The sequence below is a fragment of the Meriones unguiculatus genome, chromosome 10 (genome assembly GCF_030254825.1).
Source record: "Meriones unguiculatus strain TT.TT164.6M chromosome 10, Bangor_MerUng_6.1, whole genome shotgun sequence".
NCBI classification, from domain to species: Eukaryota; Metazoa; Chordata; class Mammalia; order Rodentia; family Muridae; genus Meriones; species Meriones unguiculatus.
The window spans coordinates 44,253,268-44,272,403 of NC_083358.1; the positions used below are offsets into that span (position 1 = coordinate 44,253,268).

The 19,136-nt window shown below is 42.8% G+C and overlaps 1 protein-coding gene across 2 annotated transcripts in view; it reads right to left on the bottom strand.

Moving 5' to 3' along the window:
- Positions 1–19,136, bottom strand: part of Tbc1d9 (TBC1 domain family member 9) — a 110,913-nt gene that overhangs the window by 41,957 nt on the left and 49,820 nt on the right. The window contains exons 3-6 of one of the 2 annotated variants that reach the window (XM_021660249.2): positions 12,349–12,467; positions 4,557–4,785; positions 3,924–4,185; positions 1,669–1,876 (exon numbers count right to left, since the gene is read on the bottom strand). In XM_021660249.2, the coding sequence (XP_021515924.1) occupies positions 1,669–1,876; positions 3,924–4,185; positions 4,557–4,785; positions 12,349–12,467 (818 nt within the window). The remainder of the gene's footprint in view (positions 1–1,668; positions 1,877–3,923; positions 4,186–4,556; positions 4,786–12,348; positions 12,468–19,136) is intronic. The other variant, XM_060392406.1, reaches the window with a different exon arrangement.

A 19,136-nucleotide genomic window follows, 5' to 3' on the forward strand; every position in this document is an offset into this window, starting at 1 on the left:
CATCAGGCCTCACTCACACACACACTAGAAATATTTGAAAATTATGCTCAGAACTAAGTGAAAGATTTATCAATCAAGGTGAACTTGCAGGGAAAATGATGAAGCCTGAAGGGACTCTGGCCAGCTTGAATGTGGCAGCATGGCTCTGGCAGGCCTTGCCCTTCTCTCTCACTCCTTCTATAGCCCTAAAGCTAGCCACCAAGGTCTATTCCCTTATTTGGCTGCTTCCTGCTTGAAAGGCTGACTACCAAGGTCCAGTGATCAAAAGCCCCCCTTGTCTCACCTAATTAACATGCCCAAGCAAAATATGCGACTGCATCCTAGCCCATTCTGACCTTCCCTTTTTCTCTTCTTAAAAGCAGAGGTCTCCTTCAAAGTCTATTTCTCACTAAGTCTAAACATAATTGATCTTCTCACCTCTGAATTTGTCCCCAGTAAATTATCCTGGTTTTAAAATATGTTATAATACTGAATAGATAAAACTATGACAAAGTGAAGTGAATCTGTCACTTTGTCTGATATTTTGTGTTCTTTCTGATTGACCAGTTCAGCTTCGGGAAATTTGTAATCTATAATTTAAGGAAATCATTCATGTGAGTAGGAAAAAACAGCAACCATGAAAAGGTAGAACCTATAGATAAACAGATGGATGCATTAATGGTCGTTGTCTGTGGATTGTGGAGCTACGTGGGAATTTTGTCTCCTTATATGAACTTTTGCAAATTCACTAAGACAATAACACAAGGGCTGGAGAGATGGCTCAGAGGTTAAGAGGACTGTCTGCTCTTCCAGAGGTCCTGAGTTCAATTCCCAGCAACCACGTGGTGGCTCACAACCATCTATAAAGGGATCTGGCGCCCTCTTCTGGCACACAGGTGTACATGCAGATAGAGTACTCATCCGCTTAAAATAATTAAATAAAGCTAAGACAATAACACATCACTCTCAAAAATGTAAGAAAAAAGAACATTTTTGATTATGTAATTAACACGTTAGAAACAGAGAGAGGAGCATGACCCTTCCTACCACGGGGCTCTTAGCACGGTGATGATAAAGGGTCCAAAAGCTCTGATCGCCTTAACTGAAAAGGACCAAAGCTCACAGGGTCCCAACTCCTACACTGCCCACCCCAGGTACCATCAATACTCATGGATGGCAAAACAAAAAACAGAGAAAACAAAAAACATGACCCAATGTTTTGTTTAAAAAAATTATAAAAAAGGCCCTGGAGGGATGGCTCAAAATGTACAGGAGCACTTGTGTAAACATAAGGACCATAAAGATGAGTTTGATGCCTCACACCCACATACAGCTCTTCTTTAGATGGCTGCATCTGTCTGTAACCTCAGCACTGTGGACAAGTGCATCCCAGGAACTGACTGGCAGCCAACCTAGGTGACCTGGTGACCTTCCTGTTCAGTGATGCCTTGCTCACCGCAGTCAGGTAGAAATGATGGAAGAAGACAACTGACCACAACTTCCTCTGGCCTCTACCTGTGGGCATTGTGCACATACCAGCACACTTTTTTACATGCAACACACACACATGATCACACACATGATCACACACATGATCACACACATGTATACACACATGCACAGTAGGTAAAATAAATCCCTGGTTTACACAAAACAAGCATTATAAGTGGACACCCACTTGATACTTACTTCACGGAGGGGAATTATGAGGCTGCAGAGGTTTTCCTCCTTGCTGGTAAAGCAGATGTAATTTGTGGAGACAAACATCTGACCCAAAATGTGCATTTTGTTAAATGGAGTCCAGAGGGTGCAGTCAGTGTGCCCATCTAGTTTCTCATCTTTGGGCAGCCGGAAAAGGGCACGGTATCGCTCACTCTTCGCCCTGGCATCCAGGTCACTGCAAACCAATAACTACTGTTCAGCTTACCAAGAAACATGCACCAGTGACTTTTCACTATGGCCATGGAGGGTCCCCAGCACTCGCCTCTTAGTCTTTCCAGACTCATTCCTCCCGCCCTTAGCTGTATATTTGTAGGACTTCAACCTCAAAGTACATAGTTTTAGCACACCTAGCCATTTTACAATAACTGTAAGTGTTAAAAAATGTTGGGCCAAGTAGGTCAAGTTGGACCAAAAGGAAAACTAATTTTCTTTCGAAATAACCTAAGAATTCCTAAAGAGTTCCTTAGACTATTCAGCGTCATTCTTGGAGACTTACCTTTTTTTGGTGGAGGGAACCTAACAGCAGTGTGAACCGCAAAGTGAATCTGCTGGGTGTCACTCCACCCTGAGCCACAGGGCTATGCGAAGAAGCCCTGGAACAGCACACTTCTAGACACGTCCCCGAGTCTCCTGACTCTAGTATTGTCCCTGCTGACACCCTTTCTCCTGTTCAGAACTCTCCCCTCAGGCCTCCACCTCACGTGTGCCCCACAGAAGAGTTGGTTTGCTGATTGGCTTGGCTTCCCACAGACAGTGAATGCAGAAGAGCCCTCAGCCTCAATCTGTGCTGTCTGTAGAGTCAGCCCTTCTCGGCGCTGAAGCTGCACAGATGCGCAGCCTTTTCCCATCCTACGGAGATCTCATTTGAAAACTGCCTTCTTATGCTTTATCCTTAGGCTTCTTTGTAAAGGTACCTATAAAGGCACCCACCCCCCCAACAAAGGTTTCCCATCAGATTCTCCCATCCAGCCTGTTTTGTTGTACAGCCTTTTCCCCTGAATGGCAGCATCCTCTCCTAAAGGGAGGAGGGAGAGTCCTAAGACTCAGAAAGTAAGCAGAACATAGAGGACCCAGGAAGTATACAAAACTTCCCAGGCTCAGCAACCTCCAGAGACAGAATATTCTCCCCAGACCCCTCCCAGGGCTACCGGAGAAGTAACAACTGCTGGGAGAGGGCGCTGCCAATCAGGCTGAGCTGCTCTGGAACACTATGCAGGTGATGCCAGTGTCCTCCATGGGTGCAGCCTCTGGAGTTGATGCCTATAGTACAGTGGGTTCCCTGGTGACAAACCCAAGCTCCCGTGAGTGACCCTAATAAACTCACTAGCTCACTAAGCTAGATTTGGGTGAGTCATTTCTTTGGTTTGTCATTGGTGCCATATCTGGGATGAATAGACATTTGTTCCTCTCTCTGTAGAAAAAGTCATACAGTATCAAGTATTTTCCAAACTTAAAACAAAAGCATTACTTCTCACCTTGGATTGCTTTTGGCTTTTACTAGCTATATAGTTCTTTGAGGCAATTAATAAATCCGTTGTCCACTACAATGTCAAAACTAAAAAGAAACCTCTTGATGTTATGCTTTCCTTTTCATACTCCCACTGCCACATGCATATCAACTCCACCTTCATGAGCCTACAGGAATGACCTCCATCCTGATATCCCGTACACAACTCCACTCCACGTAATCAAAACTGACCTCTCGTATGCTCTGGACACACTCTTCCTCGACTCATTTCTCATCTTAGGGAAGGGCAAGTCTGTAGGCCATCAACCTCAAAAGATGTTGGCTTTCTCTCAACCCATCCTGCCTCTACTCCCATTACCCCCCCCCCCCAGGCTTTCCTGCAATTCCTCCGCCATGCCCTGGCCACTAACCTACTGCTCTTGGTGTTTCTCTCTGGGGCTTCCTCCATGTGTCCATCCATCTGCATCCAATGTCCACTTTTCTGTAACCCATGAGCCCCGCCCAGAGTGGCTTCAATGAGAGGTCACCTGGGTAACTGTACCCTGTACCCTATCCTGAGTACTAGCAGAGATGCCCTGTGGTGGAGAAAAATGGTCATGCCTATCTCTCCCCTGACCTGGCATGGCTCGGGCAGTTTTTTGCTATTATGCCTACATTCAGGACAGTGCTCACAAGCTAGAAGTCAGTCAGAACTCAGTGTCTGAGTGAACTGAAAGGGTTTCCATTCCTGAGTTCTAAAGTCTCTCTCACCCACCGTTTCAGAGCAGACACTTTTTTGGGAGATTTCTTCTTGAGTTTCGGTAGGGACCGGTCTTGTTCAAATCCTTCATTGTCCAAGAGCTGTCTCATGGCTATGTTGGCAAGCTGTTCCATCAGCTTGAATGTCTCGTTGATGTTGAGGAACACAGAGAAGAAATGCTCACTGGACCGAGTGCTCACTTTGATCACATCTGGCAGAAGCAGCGTGGCGCTCTTCTCCAGTTGAGTGACATCCACCCACCGGATCACCAGCTTGGCTGAGCACAGACAACAAAGTTGGGTCAACACTTACTTTCAGCCCTGCCCCAAATCTGCCCAACTCTTTTGAGCTCCTATCTTTTTTGTCTCATTTGTTAGTTATCACTTGTATTACATAAACACTGGGATCAGAATTACTGGATTGAAATCATGTCTACTAAACCAACTATACCTTTAGTGAACCTCTAGTACTCAATGAATAACTTTTTGCAATTATTGAATTGAAAATAATTGAATTCACTCACTAAGTAGGAAACAGTCTTGACTTTCCTCTACATACATGTTTTTGGTGTTCTGATTTGGTTTATGAATTCGGGAAAAGCCTCCATGGGCTTTCCAAGGGCTCCCGCTGAAATGCTAGACCACTCACCTTCCCGCCCCATTAGGAAGGAGGAGAAGCACAGGTGGTTGATGCTGAGGTACATCCAGCCCTGCCGCGGGACCTTCCCCTTCCAGTAGCTGCAAGAGTAATAGTTGACAAGTTTCTCTTCTTCGGGCATCCCAAATAGCCTATGGAACTTCACGATAGCCTCTTTAAACTTCTCTGTATCATCATCTTCTTTCACATCATTGATTTTGTTGTATTCTGCAATGATGCCCTAATTGGGAGTAAAGCAAACAGATGGGGTGAACATATCAGAAGAAAACACTTTCTAAGACCACATTTGTTTCAATGATCTTCTTCAAAGGTAATCCATCAAACTCCTGGTTTCTGGTTAGTTCCAGGTTGGCCTGGAAACACCTATGCAGTCCAGCCTGGCATTGGATTCACTGTGATCCTGTTTCAGCTTCCCAAGAGCCTCTATGTCTAGCCAATTAACAAGTAGCATTTGTGTGCTAAGAGATTCTCAAAGGGTTTTAGTGCATGTCCATTGCTAGTCATTAATTTCTTATGCCCACTAGAAATTAAGCTGTTTTATTTTAAAAATAAGGAAATATAAGCACTTTGCCACTTAATTTTTTTCTAAGCACATCATGACAGAGTTAATTTCTGGCTTTCTTTAAAAAAATTTACCTTAGAAGGCCAAGGGAGAAGAGACTGAATATAAGTAAAAAATGAACATCTCTGTCCAGAGACCCACTGCCTCCGGGGTCATTTGAGCCGAAGATGAGTGAATATGAGAAGTTAATTAGACACAAGATTCTTTGACAGCTGTACAGGAGATAAAATATTTGCATAGCCAAGTGACTAGTCATCTAAATCCTATATTGAATCATCCTGGTAGCCTGAGAAGCCATTTAGCTATTAGCCAGATCCTCTGTACGTTCCTGAAGTCTGTCTTTGTGCATCTCTTTAGAGAAGAAACTTCCTTGGGCTGGAGAGATGGCTCAGTGGTTACAAGCACTTGCTGCCAAATCTGATGACCTGAGTTCAATCCCTAGGACTCACATGGTGGAAGGAAAGACAGGCTCTTGCAAGTTGTGCCCACATGGGCACTGTGGCACACATGATAATACACACAAGTGTGAGCTTTCACGTGCACACAGGCATACACACAAAATTATTTTTTTTTAAAGAAAGGGCTCCCTTAGATTCCATGATTGATTTGTAATCATCAAATCTGCCCCGACTTCTTCTTCATTTTCCGTGACCTCATTGTCACTGGAAGCCTGAGCTTCAGAGTATGGCAGCTGTGAATTCAGGTCCCAGGGTGTCACTTGTATGTGTGTGAACTTGAAAAAACACTGGGATTTTCTGAGATAGGACTGAGTCTTTCAGCATCCTTAGGATAAAAACTTAACAAGATCATTGTATCTACAATTCCTGGCTTTCAGGCTATCTACTGGGTACTCATTCTTCCAGTATAGATTTAATACTCCCCACAAACATTTTCTTAAAACAAGCTTTTTGGGGGACTGTAGCTATCTGGGCCAGTTGGTAAAGTGGCTGCTGTGCAAGCATGAGGACTGAATTTTATTGCCCAGAACCTGCGTGGTTATTGGCTGTGGAGGCTTGTTCCAGTGTTTCATTCCTCTGGTGATGTGGAGACAGGACGATCCTGGGGGTTCTGGGGTCAACTTAGCAGAATTACAGAAAGACAGTCTTTCAAAAACTAAGGTGAACACCCAACATTGCTCTCTGGCAAGGTACACATGTTCATGCACACCCCCCCTCCCAAACATACACACAAGACAAAACAAAACAAAACAAAACAAAAGAAACTTGATTTTGGAAACTGGAGCAATGGCTCAGCACTTATGAGCACTTGTATTGCAGAGGACTGGGGTTCAGTTTCCAGCACCTGCATGGCAATTCACAACTGTTCCTAAATCCAGTTCCAGGAGACCCAGCTTCCCCTTCTGGCCTCCACAGGCACCAGGCACATATGTGATACACAGGACATAGCCACACATGCAAATACCCATCTACAAAAAATAAATAAACCCGATTAAAAAACAGTTTGACTACACAACTCATATTATCCATAACCTAAGCAGTTTACCACTTTTGTCCCACAAGAAGTACTAGGTCATGTTCTTTTAGAGTACAATCAGCACTGCAGCTGTTTTCTTCGGGGAACAGTCCCCATGAAAACTCCGCCCCAGGCAGCCCAAGGTACCCTCTGGGCCTACAGCTGTCACTTAGAATTCTCCCACCTTCTCCTGTGGTCCTGTCAGACTTACCAATCTCCAGTCTGGCTAAGTTAGTTTTCCCCCTCCCCCGTGAACTTCTCAGCTGTGATTCTTCTTCTCACATGCAGCAATGGTGCTTTTCTGCTTCATATATTGAAATCATTTCCTGAATTTTATGGCCGTTGCCACACCTTCCTCCCTGTGGCCTGCAGTGGTGGCAGTGAGGGACAGTGGCAGAAGAGAGGGTCTCAGTTTTCCAAAAGTTATCACCATTCAGGTGATGACCTTGGACACACAGCAACAGTAAACAGTAGATTACTGCAGTGGCTTCCTGTCAAGATTCCACCCCCACTCAGGCTTTTTACAGCTGTCTTCGAAATGGAGCCTTGACAACAACATTCCTACCGAAGCCCGCCCTGGATCCATACCATACCATCACTCCCTGACCATTACCCTCCCGAATCAACCTTTCCTCCCCGTCAAACTCAGAGACACTTAATTCCATCTAAATGTCCTCAGTTCTATGCTCTTTCAATTTACGCTGGTGGAAAAATTCTGCTTATATTTTCCTCAACTGTGTCTTGAACATTTTACTAATGATATCTAACATCTAAAAGGTATTCAGTGAAATAGTCTTACAAAATATGTTGTGTTCTCAAATTAGAATATATCTTAAAGAGCCATACTTTGTTTTTTATTGTATGATACCAGCTGTAGATCGTGTTTCATAGTGAACCATACTTAAGAAACTAAACTTCTAGCTGTGAACTCCGTCTGTCATGATCCAGGGTAGCAGTATGGCTGGCATCAGAACTGCCAACACCCTTCCCTGGTAGAATATCTAAGATAAGAATTCTTTCCTTTAATTAGTTCTGCTACTAACCTTCTGAAGAAGAGTTCAACAGAGATGCTAAGCTCCTAGGCCAAGGAGTTGGACCTAGGTTACTCTAATCATGAGCAGACCTCAGTAGAGAGTCACATGAAGGACAACAGACAACCAGAGGCAGCATGAGGCATTGGATCACCGGGTGGGAAGAGTTCAGAATGATCTTGATGAGTCTGAGGCCAGCCTGGGCTACATGGTAACTCTGGACTAATCTGGGCTACAAAGTTAAAAAAAAAAAAAAAGGAAAAGAAAGGAGAAATGAAAGAACACATACAACCAAGAGGAGAATCCAGTAATGGGAAGTAGTGTCAGGGTTTCCTAGGCAACCCCAGTGGCCTAGAATCTGCTCGGAAACCTTAAGTGGGCTTATGTTTGTTGTTCTGGACCACTGTGGCAGATCTCTTACCAAAGTCAGAATAGGAAGAACATTAAAACTGTAAGTGATGTGTAGAGACCACATATAAGGCCCTGTGTTTTTGGGTACAAAAACACTATGGTAAACACCAACATCTAGAATGTTCACTTAAAAATGTTTTTGATCACGAAAAGATTTATGAATGTATGAAACTAAGAAATGGTAGCTTGAAACACTATGGGGCTTAGTGTACATTCATCAACAGATCAATCAACAGCCCCCACTTCCAACTTTCCCACCTTTAGGAAAAGACAGAGTCTGGAATGCCAAAGCTTTCCTTGGCTTTTCCATGAGTGTTCAGCCAGGAGGCCAGGTTGATGGAACACAGAGATGGAATATTTCTTTCCTCTAAATTCTGTGGATTCTATTTAATCTAGAATAAGTAGCTCTGGTTCTAGACAACAACTCTTCACAATGCCAGAAGTTTGATCTACCTAGCACATTGGATGCCTAATATTAATTTAAATATGTAAAGGTATATTAAAAGCATGAAATTAACCAATTAAACCAGACACTGGCCAACCATCCTCTGTGGTGTATGCTGTAATCTGAGCACTTGGGAGGCAGAGGCAGACAGATCTCTGTGAGTTCAAGACCAGCTTCATCTACACAGTAAGTTCCAGACACACCAGGACTACATAGTGAGACAAAACAAAATACCAAATCTGCATAAAACAGACAAACAAAACTTGGTAAACTCAATAAAATGTTTAGCTTCATAATTAAGGACAAAAAATGTATAACATTAAGACCTTAAACTTCAAGGCCATTTCAACAATGGGCTGCAGGGATGGTTCAGGTTAAGAGCAAGTACTGCTCTTCCAGAGGACCCAAGTTCAGTTACCAGCATACCATCAGGTGGCTCACAACTGCCTGAAACTTCAGCTCTGCACATGCTGGCACTCATGGGCACATAGCCTACCTGGACCCAAGCACATACACAGAATTATAATAACAAAATAAGTCTTTAAAAGCTTGTAAGTGTGAAAGCAAGCACACAGAATTACAACATATTACAACATACGCTTATGGTCCATTAAAATGTTTTGGTTTATTAAAATGTTTTCATTACTTCATGTATTAATCTCTATTCCAAAGGAGAGTAGAGAAATACAATTTGTGGCAAATGTCATGAGCTAAAGTGGAAGGTCTGTTTTTAATTGCATCTGCTTATCCCTGCTAATTTAGAAGCAGAGATAAGGTCTAGGAAGACAAAGTAAAGTTAATAATGGAGTTATGTTCTGTTATTAAAACAGTTGTAATTAGATAAATATGGTAGACACTGGTCAAGGCAGCAAGGAGCAGAGTACTAAAGCACGCGTGCACAGTGTACCACCATTATGGAGCACCCAGAAACAAGTACACGAAATGCTGCGTGAGCGCTTGAATTCCTGTTGCCTGTAGAGTTAACAACTGCATTTGTAATGTATAAACCTTAATTAGATTGCATAACAAATAAGCCTGTTAGTTCCCTTAATTATTGGACAATCTGTGAGCCAGTAAGCCATTCATTTGCACTTGACTGACATTCTTTCACACATAATTGCATTAATGGGAATTCCCTCATCATAAATGGTTTCAGGGGAAATAAACTTGACATATTTAATGTAGTGAGAAGGAAAACTATTTGACATAATTTGTCCTTCCTTCCTTCATTTGTTATCTAACTATTGTCCCTCAAAAACTACAGTTTCTTCCTCTATTGAGATGACAGTCCCGGAGGCAGGACTGTGGAGTGGCCCCTGGTTACCTATGTTAGCTGGCTGTGCTCTTTCATGCAGCCCCTCATACATGATATAATTAGCAACTCTCCTGATCGCAGGTACTCACATACATGAACAGATCTGAGTTTCATGAACACAACTCAATTATTACACACACGCACGCGCACACATACACACGCGCGCGCGCGCGCACACACACACACACACGCACACACACACACGTACACACGTATGCATGCACAATTGAAAGTTGCCTCTAACTGGTCCTTCCCAATGTGTTACCTTTCCTTGAGTCTGTAATAGAGAATCCTAAACAGAGAATGTGCAGGCCTTAGACCTGAGACAGATTCTGTCTTTAAATAACAAAGAAAGAAACAAGCAGGGGTAGGCAGCATTTGAGGAATGATACCCTAAATTATCTCCTGGCCTTCACACTCACAGCCACACACACTTACACACACAGACACACATGCACCATTCAAGAAAATAAGACCCTAAAGTCCTTGAAGAAGATAAACATACACACAGAGGTGTGTGTCCTTAATACGAAACGCAACCCACGTTTTCACAAAGGCGCATCCAGCACTGGTGGCACCATCTCCCTCTCCTGTAACATGGGCAGCAATTGGAAAGAGGGAGATTCTACACTGCTGGAGAAGCTGTGAAGGCAGGGCTGACAAACATGCCAGAGGGCATGGAAAACATACAGCACCCTGAAGGGGAATGGAGAATAATTGGCAAGACAGCACACGCATTTACCCTTCAGCCCGGCAATTCTCCTCCTGCAAGGTCACTCCTCCTGCAAGGTCACTCTAAAGATATGGGCCCCGTCATATGCAAGCACAAATGCATGGAATTCTAAATGCAGCGGAATTTATAGCTGCAGGATGTTGGACAGTACCTAAATATCCAAGCACAGGTATTGGCTGAGCCAACTACTGCACACACACACCAAACACAGAGATGCCAAATGAAAGAGGGGATGAAGTCTGCAAGTCTGGATTGAATTGTGATAGGAAAAAATGTGGAATTTTCAAAATGATGAAATTGAATAAAGTGTGAAGTTAGCAGTAATCTGTTCATGCCAATGTCCTATTTTAATAAAACCATAATTCACAAGCTATCACACTGAAGAAAGAACAAGTCAAAATTTAAAATTCATGAATGAATACTACGCCAACATGGAAAATTTGATTTTTAAAAATTGGATATTTGTGGCTTAAAATGTCTTCCTATAGAAATATCATTTGTAAATGTAAATGTAAGAATTCTACACGTTTGGATAATGCTTTGAACGGGTTTATAACACCAGTGAGTGGCAGATGAGTATCATGTGCTTCAGGACACAACAGCCCCAAGGAGGTCGCAAGATTGCTTACGTAGCCCTCCATCCAGGAAGGCAAGACTTGAATTCAATCACAGAGAGACATCTGACAGAACCCCAAATGAAACATCCTTTTACAAAAACCAGAAGTACACACTTTAACAACATTAATGTCAAGACACATGAGGAAAAGCTGTGGAAATGTTCCAGACTGAAAGAGATTAAGGAGATGCAAACTAAATTTGGTTCCCTCATAGACTGAAACAACAAAGCCATCAAGGGTACGATCAACCCCATTTAGATTAGAAGATATGGGTCTGGGGAGACAGCTCAGCACTTAGGAGCACTGACTGCTCTTGCAGAAGACTGCGGTTGGTTCTTGGCACCCACGTGAGAGTTCACACGCATCTGTAACTCCAGTTCCAGGGCCTCCGATGCCCTCTTTTGACCTTGGAGGGCACCAGGCACACATGCAAGCAAAACACTTCTACACACAAAATTATTATTATTATTATTTTGTTTGTTTGTTTTTGTTTTGAGACAGGGTTTCTCTGTGTAGCTGTGGCTGTCCTGGACTCACTCTGTAGATCAGGCTGGCCTCAAACTCACAAAGATCTTCCTGCTTCTTCCTCCCCAAGTGCTGGGGTTACAGGTGCCCACCACTGTGCCCTGCTATAAATCTTTTTTAATTAGAATATATGCTAAATATTAAAGTGATTTATAATTATACACTTACATACATTGCTAAATAATGTTTAGCTTATATTTTTCAGATATCGCTATTGGAAAACACACACTGAAGGATTTTAGAGGAAGCTCCTCTCAAACATTAGTTATCTCTAAGAATCCTAAACAAGTTGGATGGAATGTTATCAGCTAAGTCTGAATGAAGGGCACACAGGTGGGTTATATACAGTTCTTATTTTTGCAATATTTCTGGAGATTTTAGAGTTTTCCAATTAAAAGGCTTTGGTCTGTTAAATTTTTTTTAATCCTTTGAGAATTTTATACACATATACTACATATTTCTTTTTTATTGTGTTTTTGTTTTTCATGGCAGGGTTTCTCTGTGTAGCCTTGGCTGTCCTGGACTCGCTTTGTAGATCCAGCTGAATCCAATCTCTTGAACTCAGAGATCTACCTGCCTCTGCCTCCCTGAGAGCTGGGATTACAGACATGCACCATCACCACCTAGCTGCACAATAACATTCATCCAAACCAAAAGAGAAATGCTACCACCTGTATTTTTCCTCTTACAAATGTGGTGATGTCATTCTCATTCTCGAAGATGGAGAGTGTCTGCAAAAGATTCTGTTCAAGCCATTCCCAATGCTCAGTAACCTCCTTCCTGGAACCACCTGCATGAAAGCAGACAAGACAGCAACAGATGTCAAGTTTCTTGCCAAACACATTAAGAATCAAATCTACTTTATCAGCATTCAGCACCAGCAAAGAAGACTGTTGGCCATTCCCAGAGTTCTGACTTTAACCCTCTGGGGAAGAGACACATGAGACAGCAAATACATGGACACCCAAGAGCAAGCACCATGTTCTAGAGTGTTCCAATTAGGTTAGTCCAGAAACTGAGGCTGTTCAAAGCTGATGGAGCCACATACACCACATGGATCTTTATGAACTGGGAGTTTAGCTCTTTTCTTTTCTCTTCTAGAATATGCAATTTACAGGGCAACATGGATCTTGTCATGATGTGGTTTCCTGCGGTTAAGCTTCAACACTGGGTGAACTACGGTGTGCCTGTGCAGATATTATGAGGCCATCTCATATAATGGGCAAAAATGAGCCTTGTTCAATTATGAATGAGATGTGAAAGTAGTCCATCACTGGAGTACAGCAGCCATCCCTCCTTAGAGCAGCTGCCTTGAAACACAGAGATGAGGTCATACTTATGGCTTCCAACCAAGTCACTACATTTCTGTCAGTTGCTAAGAAACACATGCCACCTCACTCAGAAACCTCCAAATAAGCCATCTAGTCTTGTGATATGTGACTATCCTGCAGGGCATAACAAGTACTGTCAGGATGAGGCTAGACAATGCTAGAATAAATTCCCCTTATCATGACCTTATGGGAAAAAAGCTTTCTTGATGAACTACCCACAGTTATGCATCTTGAGTGAGTGAGCTTGTGGTTTCATTGATTCTTTGGGTCTTGCCTAAGATTCCCAAGTTATCTTTTAATTAAGATCACAAGAATGGCCATTTTTTTTTTCAGTTCTCTGTCACAAGTAATTCAAGATATTGGATGCTGATTTCCAACAAAGGAAGAAAAGTAAGTGTTATCTGAAATTATACTCAGGTTTCCAGTCTCTGAACTGAAATATCTTCAACACTGATAGGCATGCTGAAGGGACTTCAGGACCACTGTTGGAAGAAAGACAAAAAGAAGAGGGAAACCGAAGTTCATTTTCTTTTACTTTAGGACTAGACAGCAAAATGGCTGACATCAGATGCTTGTATGGGGCTGTTGCGGGTGCTCAGCTAACGCATGTAAAGCCATCCATTCAGTCCCAAGGACTGCTTTCATAAAGGGTAATAAAAAGGTTTTTCAGCACAGAAGTCCTGTGAGACCCTAAACAACAGATCTGCATCATCGGCATTTTCCATTGCTCTGGCCAAGAGCAAGTGCATGTGAGAGCAATATGAGGACCACGCAATGTGGCAATAATACCTGGAACTCAAGTTCCCCTGGGACCCTCCACCTGACTAGCACTACTTAGCTGTCTTCAGACAATTTTTAAAATCCGTCTCAAATTCTCTACAGGTGAAATGAACAACAATGGCATCTCCTTCCCACCTCAGACTAGCCCTGTGAAAACTACAAAGGAGAGTGTCTGCAGACACAGAGTAGACGGTAGGGAATTCTTTCAAATACCAAGTGTAATGATTATTTGGAATATTTAGGAAACTAGTCAATTTGGTGAGTTTGACAGAATTTTTAACCCTTTTGAGTAATAAATTTAAATAATAATTGGAAAATTTTCTTTAAAAAATTTCAAAACGAAACCCTGGGTCTCTGATACTCTGGTGGTTATCTCTTCAAACTGTATGAATTTCTCACTGAAAATCTGAACTCTTTTCTGTCAAGGTCATTAACAGTCCATGAGCTGTGAGATGCAAGGGCACCTTGCAGAGTGAATGCCAACCAAGTGCCCACCATCCTGCAGTTCCATCTGTGCTTGTTGGCATGGCCAGATGCAACGGACCTTAGAAAAGAGGTACACCGAGAGATGCACAGGATTGTGGGGCCTCTGCATATGTACGCTGTACAGCTCCTGGCCTCTGCTTCTGCCTCCTCAGCACTTCATCTTATGTCAGTCACAAAAGTGCCAGAAGCTGTGTGTGGCTTAGCAATGGAGGTCTGCTTCTTGAATGGTATCTTAACACACTTTGCCTTTACAAGAAAAGACAGTATGACCTTTTCACACATTCCCTCTGTCTCTCTCTCCTTTTCTGTGTATGTGTGTGAGAGAGAGAGAGGGAGAGAGAGAGAGAGAGAAGTCAGCCTTGGGTATCATATCTCTGATGCCATCTACATTAGTTTTGAGATAGGATCTCTCACTGGCCTGGAAGAAATTTCGTTAATTTTGTTGTTGTTGTTGTTGTTGTTGTTTTTTGTTTGTTTGTTTTGTTTTGTTTTCCTGTTGCTGTGACAAAATATTCTGATAAAAGCAACCTAAGGGAGAAGGGCTTTTTGTGGCTCACAGTTCAAGCATACAGTGGAGCACAGCAGGGAAATCAAGGCCGCAAGAACTTGAAGGAAGTTGACCTAAGTCTCATCAGCAGTGTGAAACAAACAGTGGTGAATGCAGTGCTGTGGCTCAGTTTCCTTTCTCTATTAACACAGTCCAGAATCTCAGCTAGGGAATGGTGCCACCCAAAGTGGGTGAGGTCTCCCACCTCACTTAACAGAATCAAGAGAGTCCCACACAAGAATACCCAGAGGCCCATCTCCCAGGTAATTCTAGATCCTGTCAAGTTATCACGTTGACAGCAAATACTACATAGCATGGGACGAACCATGCTGGGGTTATCCTCTTCCCCACAACAGGATTATAGGCACATGCCACCACACACACATCCATCACGTGGATGCTGGGGATTAAATCCATGTCATCAGGCTTGTACAGTAAACATTTTATTAACTGCACTATCCCCTCAGACCAATATTTACATTCCCTGTTACACCGACATGATCTGGCCCATTGGCTCTGCTCAACCGCGATGTTCCTTGGTTATCATGAGTTGAAAACACTTATCAGATTTAAGGTTTAAGGTTTAAGGCAGAACAGACATGTCTTTGCTTTGCACAGCTTTGGACTGCTTTTGATACTTTCTTTATCCAGAGCTACGTATATACGGCTTGATCTCACACATACCCACAGTGGGTTAACTTGACAGACATCTACCCATGCCCCATGATGCCTTAACATCCTTGCCTAAAGCCTGATGTCCAGCATGCTGGCACATGCTTAGAGTCCTAACACTCAGGAGGCTCAGGCAGGACTGTTGTGAGTTTGAGGCCAGCCTGGACTACACACTAAGACTGTCTCAAAAGTGAGTATGGGAGTGCATGTGACGTGGCCCAGCAGGTAAAGTAGCTTGCTGCCAAACCTGATGATCACCAGGACCTGGCAGGTGAAAGGAGAAAACCCACTCCCACAAGTTGTCCTCTAATCTCCACACACACCCATGATACTATAGTGCCCAGTAATACCACAGCTATTATTTTTTGAAGTGACCTGACAGGAGGCGCTTTCACCACAACTGGCAGGACCCGCTCTATTCATGGAGCCATTTGTGCAAAATGTGTTTAAACTCAGAAGTGAAAGAAAGGGATTGGTTGTTAATTTTCTGGAAATATCCCATTTACTGACACAGAGGAAGGAAAAGAAGCTGAACCATCAGGGCTTAGTTAGAAAAACAAAGACAGACAGAGTTCGGAGTGAAGGTCGCCCAGACGAAGAGCTCTGCTGAGAAAAAAACAAGGCTCACACTTGATGTCCTTCATGTTGTTTAGACATTAACTTCTGGAAGATGAGCCACTTCATCATTCGGAGGATTTCCCTACTGTCAGCAGTGAGCCTCACACACGTGCCTGGCGACTTTCCCATGCTATGTTTGATGATGATGAAAACACTGAATAGTTCTCACGCAGTTTAAAATATTTCTGCATGTCCATGGCACAGAAGAGAGGATGGTTAAGACAGCGCTACAGAGTGACTATAGTGCATGGCCTTTAAGGATTACGAACAAAGGTTTATGGCCCCGTTTATCAAATATTAAGTGGCTATTTCTTGTGTGATACTGACAAGCAATATATGTTGGACTTTGGTCTTAAAACCACAGCACCACACTGATAATTTCTCAGTGTTGAGGTATGTGTGAAGAGACAGAGAGAGAATGTTTATCTGCATATTAAAACAAACAAACAAACAAACAAACAACCTGTATTACACCAAACGGAAAGTCCACTTCTAGGGACTTTCCACTTCTAGCAGTCTGGTTTTGCAGATTTGGAACAGGCTCAATGGATCTCTGACATGTTTTAGTCTTCAAATATAAATGAAACCAAAACATTACTTGTAGTTTTCTGAAAATGCAACCATAGACACAATGAGGACTGTTTTGAAATTAACACACCAGGTGAAGGCAAGAGAAACACGCAGCACCCTGCACACTGCAGTACAAATGGCCTGCCGTCATTGGCCTCTCTCTCTCTCTCTGTCTCTGTCTCTGTCTCTGTCTCTGTCTCTGTCTCTCTCTCTCTCTCTCTCTCTCGCTGTCATAGCAAGGTGTGGTAGTGCATGCCTGTAAACCCAGCACTTGGGGAGGCATCAGGCTACATAGATTCCCTCTCTCAAAAAACCAAAACCACCACCACCACCGCTGCCACCACTGCCACCGCCACCACCACCACCACCACCGCTGCCACTGCCGCCACCGCCGCCGCCGCTGCCACTGCCACCACCACCAAGGTGCTGTCATGCAGCGTGGGTCCGCTTCAAACTCAGTATATCAGTAAACAGTCAAGGGTGACTTTGATCTTCTGTTCTCCCTGCCTCAGTCTCCTGAGTGCTGAGATAACAGGCTTGTACTGCAGCACCTGGCTTTATGTAGTGTATGTGGAAACAGGACAAACTTATATTCAGAAAAGGCAAAGCACACACACACACACACAGTGTTGTGACTTGAAATGTCTTTAGAAGAAGAAAGGAAGTCTACCTTCTCATATAGTTAAAGCAATCATAAACAATCTAAACAAATGATAGACAGCATTCTACTACTTGCCCTTCTTGATGCCAGGTTAGGACAGAGTTGGTCCTGTAAGTAGGAGCATAATAATCCTTGACAGATGAGGGCTTCTAACATTACTATGAATCAGACCCAGGCTTTCTTGCTCTTAAGACCATGCTCAGATTTGCTGCACACTGCTATGACCCATCCCCCACTTTATAAGTGTAGAAGTGTGGACAAAGGTCAGATTCTTCAGGGTCATAAGAACCAAGGCCCTCAAGAGCCATTATTACATAACATCTCCTATGAAGGACTGGAACCTAGATGCTTATAAAAAGGCACTAATGGCTTCAAACCTTTGCTGTGTAACACTCCAGCATTGGGATGCTAGGGGCTGTAGTCTCTGGGTGCTTCAGGTTCCTCCTCTGTGCTACATAATGACATTTGCTATGTTAGTTTGTGCTGGAGATTAAATATGACAGAACATGGCACAGCTTTAGCATAGACCTAGAGCATAGAGAGCCCTGAAGAGTTACTTTGCTATGACCACCACAAACAGCAGCAGAACACCAAACCTTAGTCTTGAAATAGGACTCTGAAAATGTTTCTAACTTCTAGCATGAGGACACCAAGAAACCAGCTGCTGGGCTACTGCCATGTATTCTGCAGATGTCTGCTGCCCTTGGCACCCTGCTGTTTGGCTGGCAGAGTGCCCAGATCCCTGCAGGAAAGCATGTCCCTGCAAGGCCTTGTGCACAGACCAGGAGCTGCTTTTGTAACTGCTTCTAATCTCTCCTGAATACTGACAACATGCTTGTCACCCTGTAATCGCCTTGAGAGAAGGGAGTTCCAGGAGCCATGTTTGAGTTCGGCAGTAAGGCTGGGTGGCTGACACCCTTTACTAGGTGCCAAGGCCACCTGGATGGATGGAGTGTAAGTTCTTATCTTTCCAGAAGGCAGTTGAGCAGGAGATATAAAACATGCACATTCTTTTTAAAATACACCCTCTCTTTCTGTGTGTGTGTGTGGGAGGGCACACATGCTAGGCATATATGAGGAGCTTAGAGGGCAACTTGTGGGAGTTAGTTAGGGTCCCGGAAATCTAACTGAGCTTGTCTGGCTCAGTGTGTTTACCTGCTGAGCCATCTCACTGAGCCAACATGGCTATTCTTATGGCGCCCAGTACCTATTTCTATAAATTTACAATAAAGCAATATAAAGGACTGTCTAGAGATTTAGCTAAGACAAGTATTACTGAGAGTAGATTGTTAAAAATGCGGCAGCAAAGTAAACAACCTTAGATTTTTTAAAATAGCATATTGTCAAGTTAAATTGTTGTATACCCAATAAATCAGTAGCTATTAATATTAATGTTGTAGAAATACATTTTATTTATATAGAAAATACTTTCAATACTATACTTCTCATTAAAATATTTTTGTGTACACATTATATATCTTACATAATACATTCACAGTATACTCACATATAAATGTATATAGTAAATATACATTATACACATAAAATTTTACCTTCATACATACAAGATGTTTAAAGTATGTGTCTATATTCTTGGGTCTGAGAAGATTTGATGGCTTCTGATATGCTAGTACAGATTTATCCTTTTTAATTCTTTATTATTTATATTTCATTTTTGTAATGAAAATACATTACTTAAAGAAAAAAACAAAAAAAATCTTATAAGTTGTATTTTTAAAAATATACGAGTAGTCCCCAAGTACTGGGGTAGTCATGTTTTTTTGTTTGTTTGTT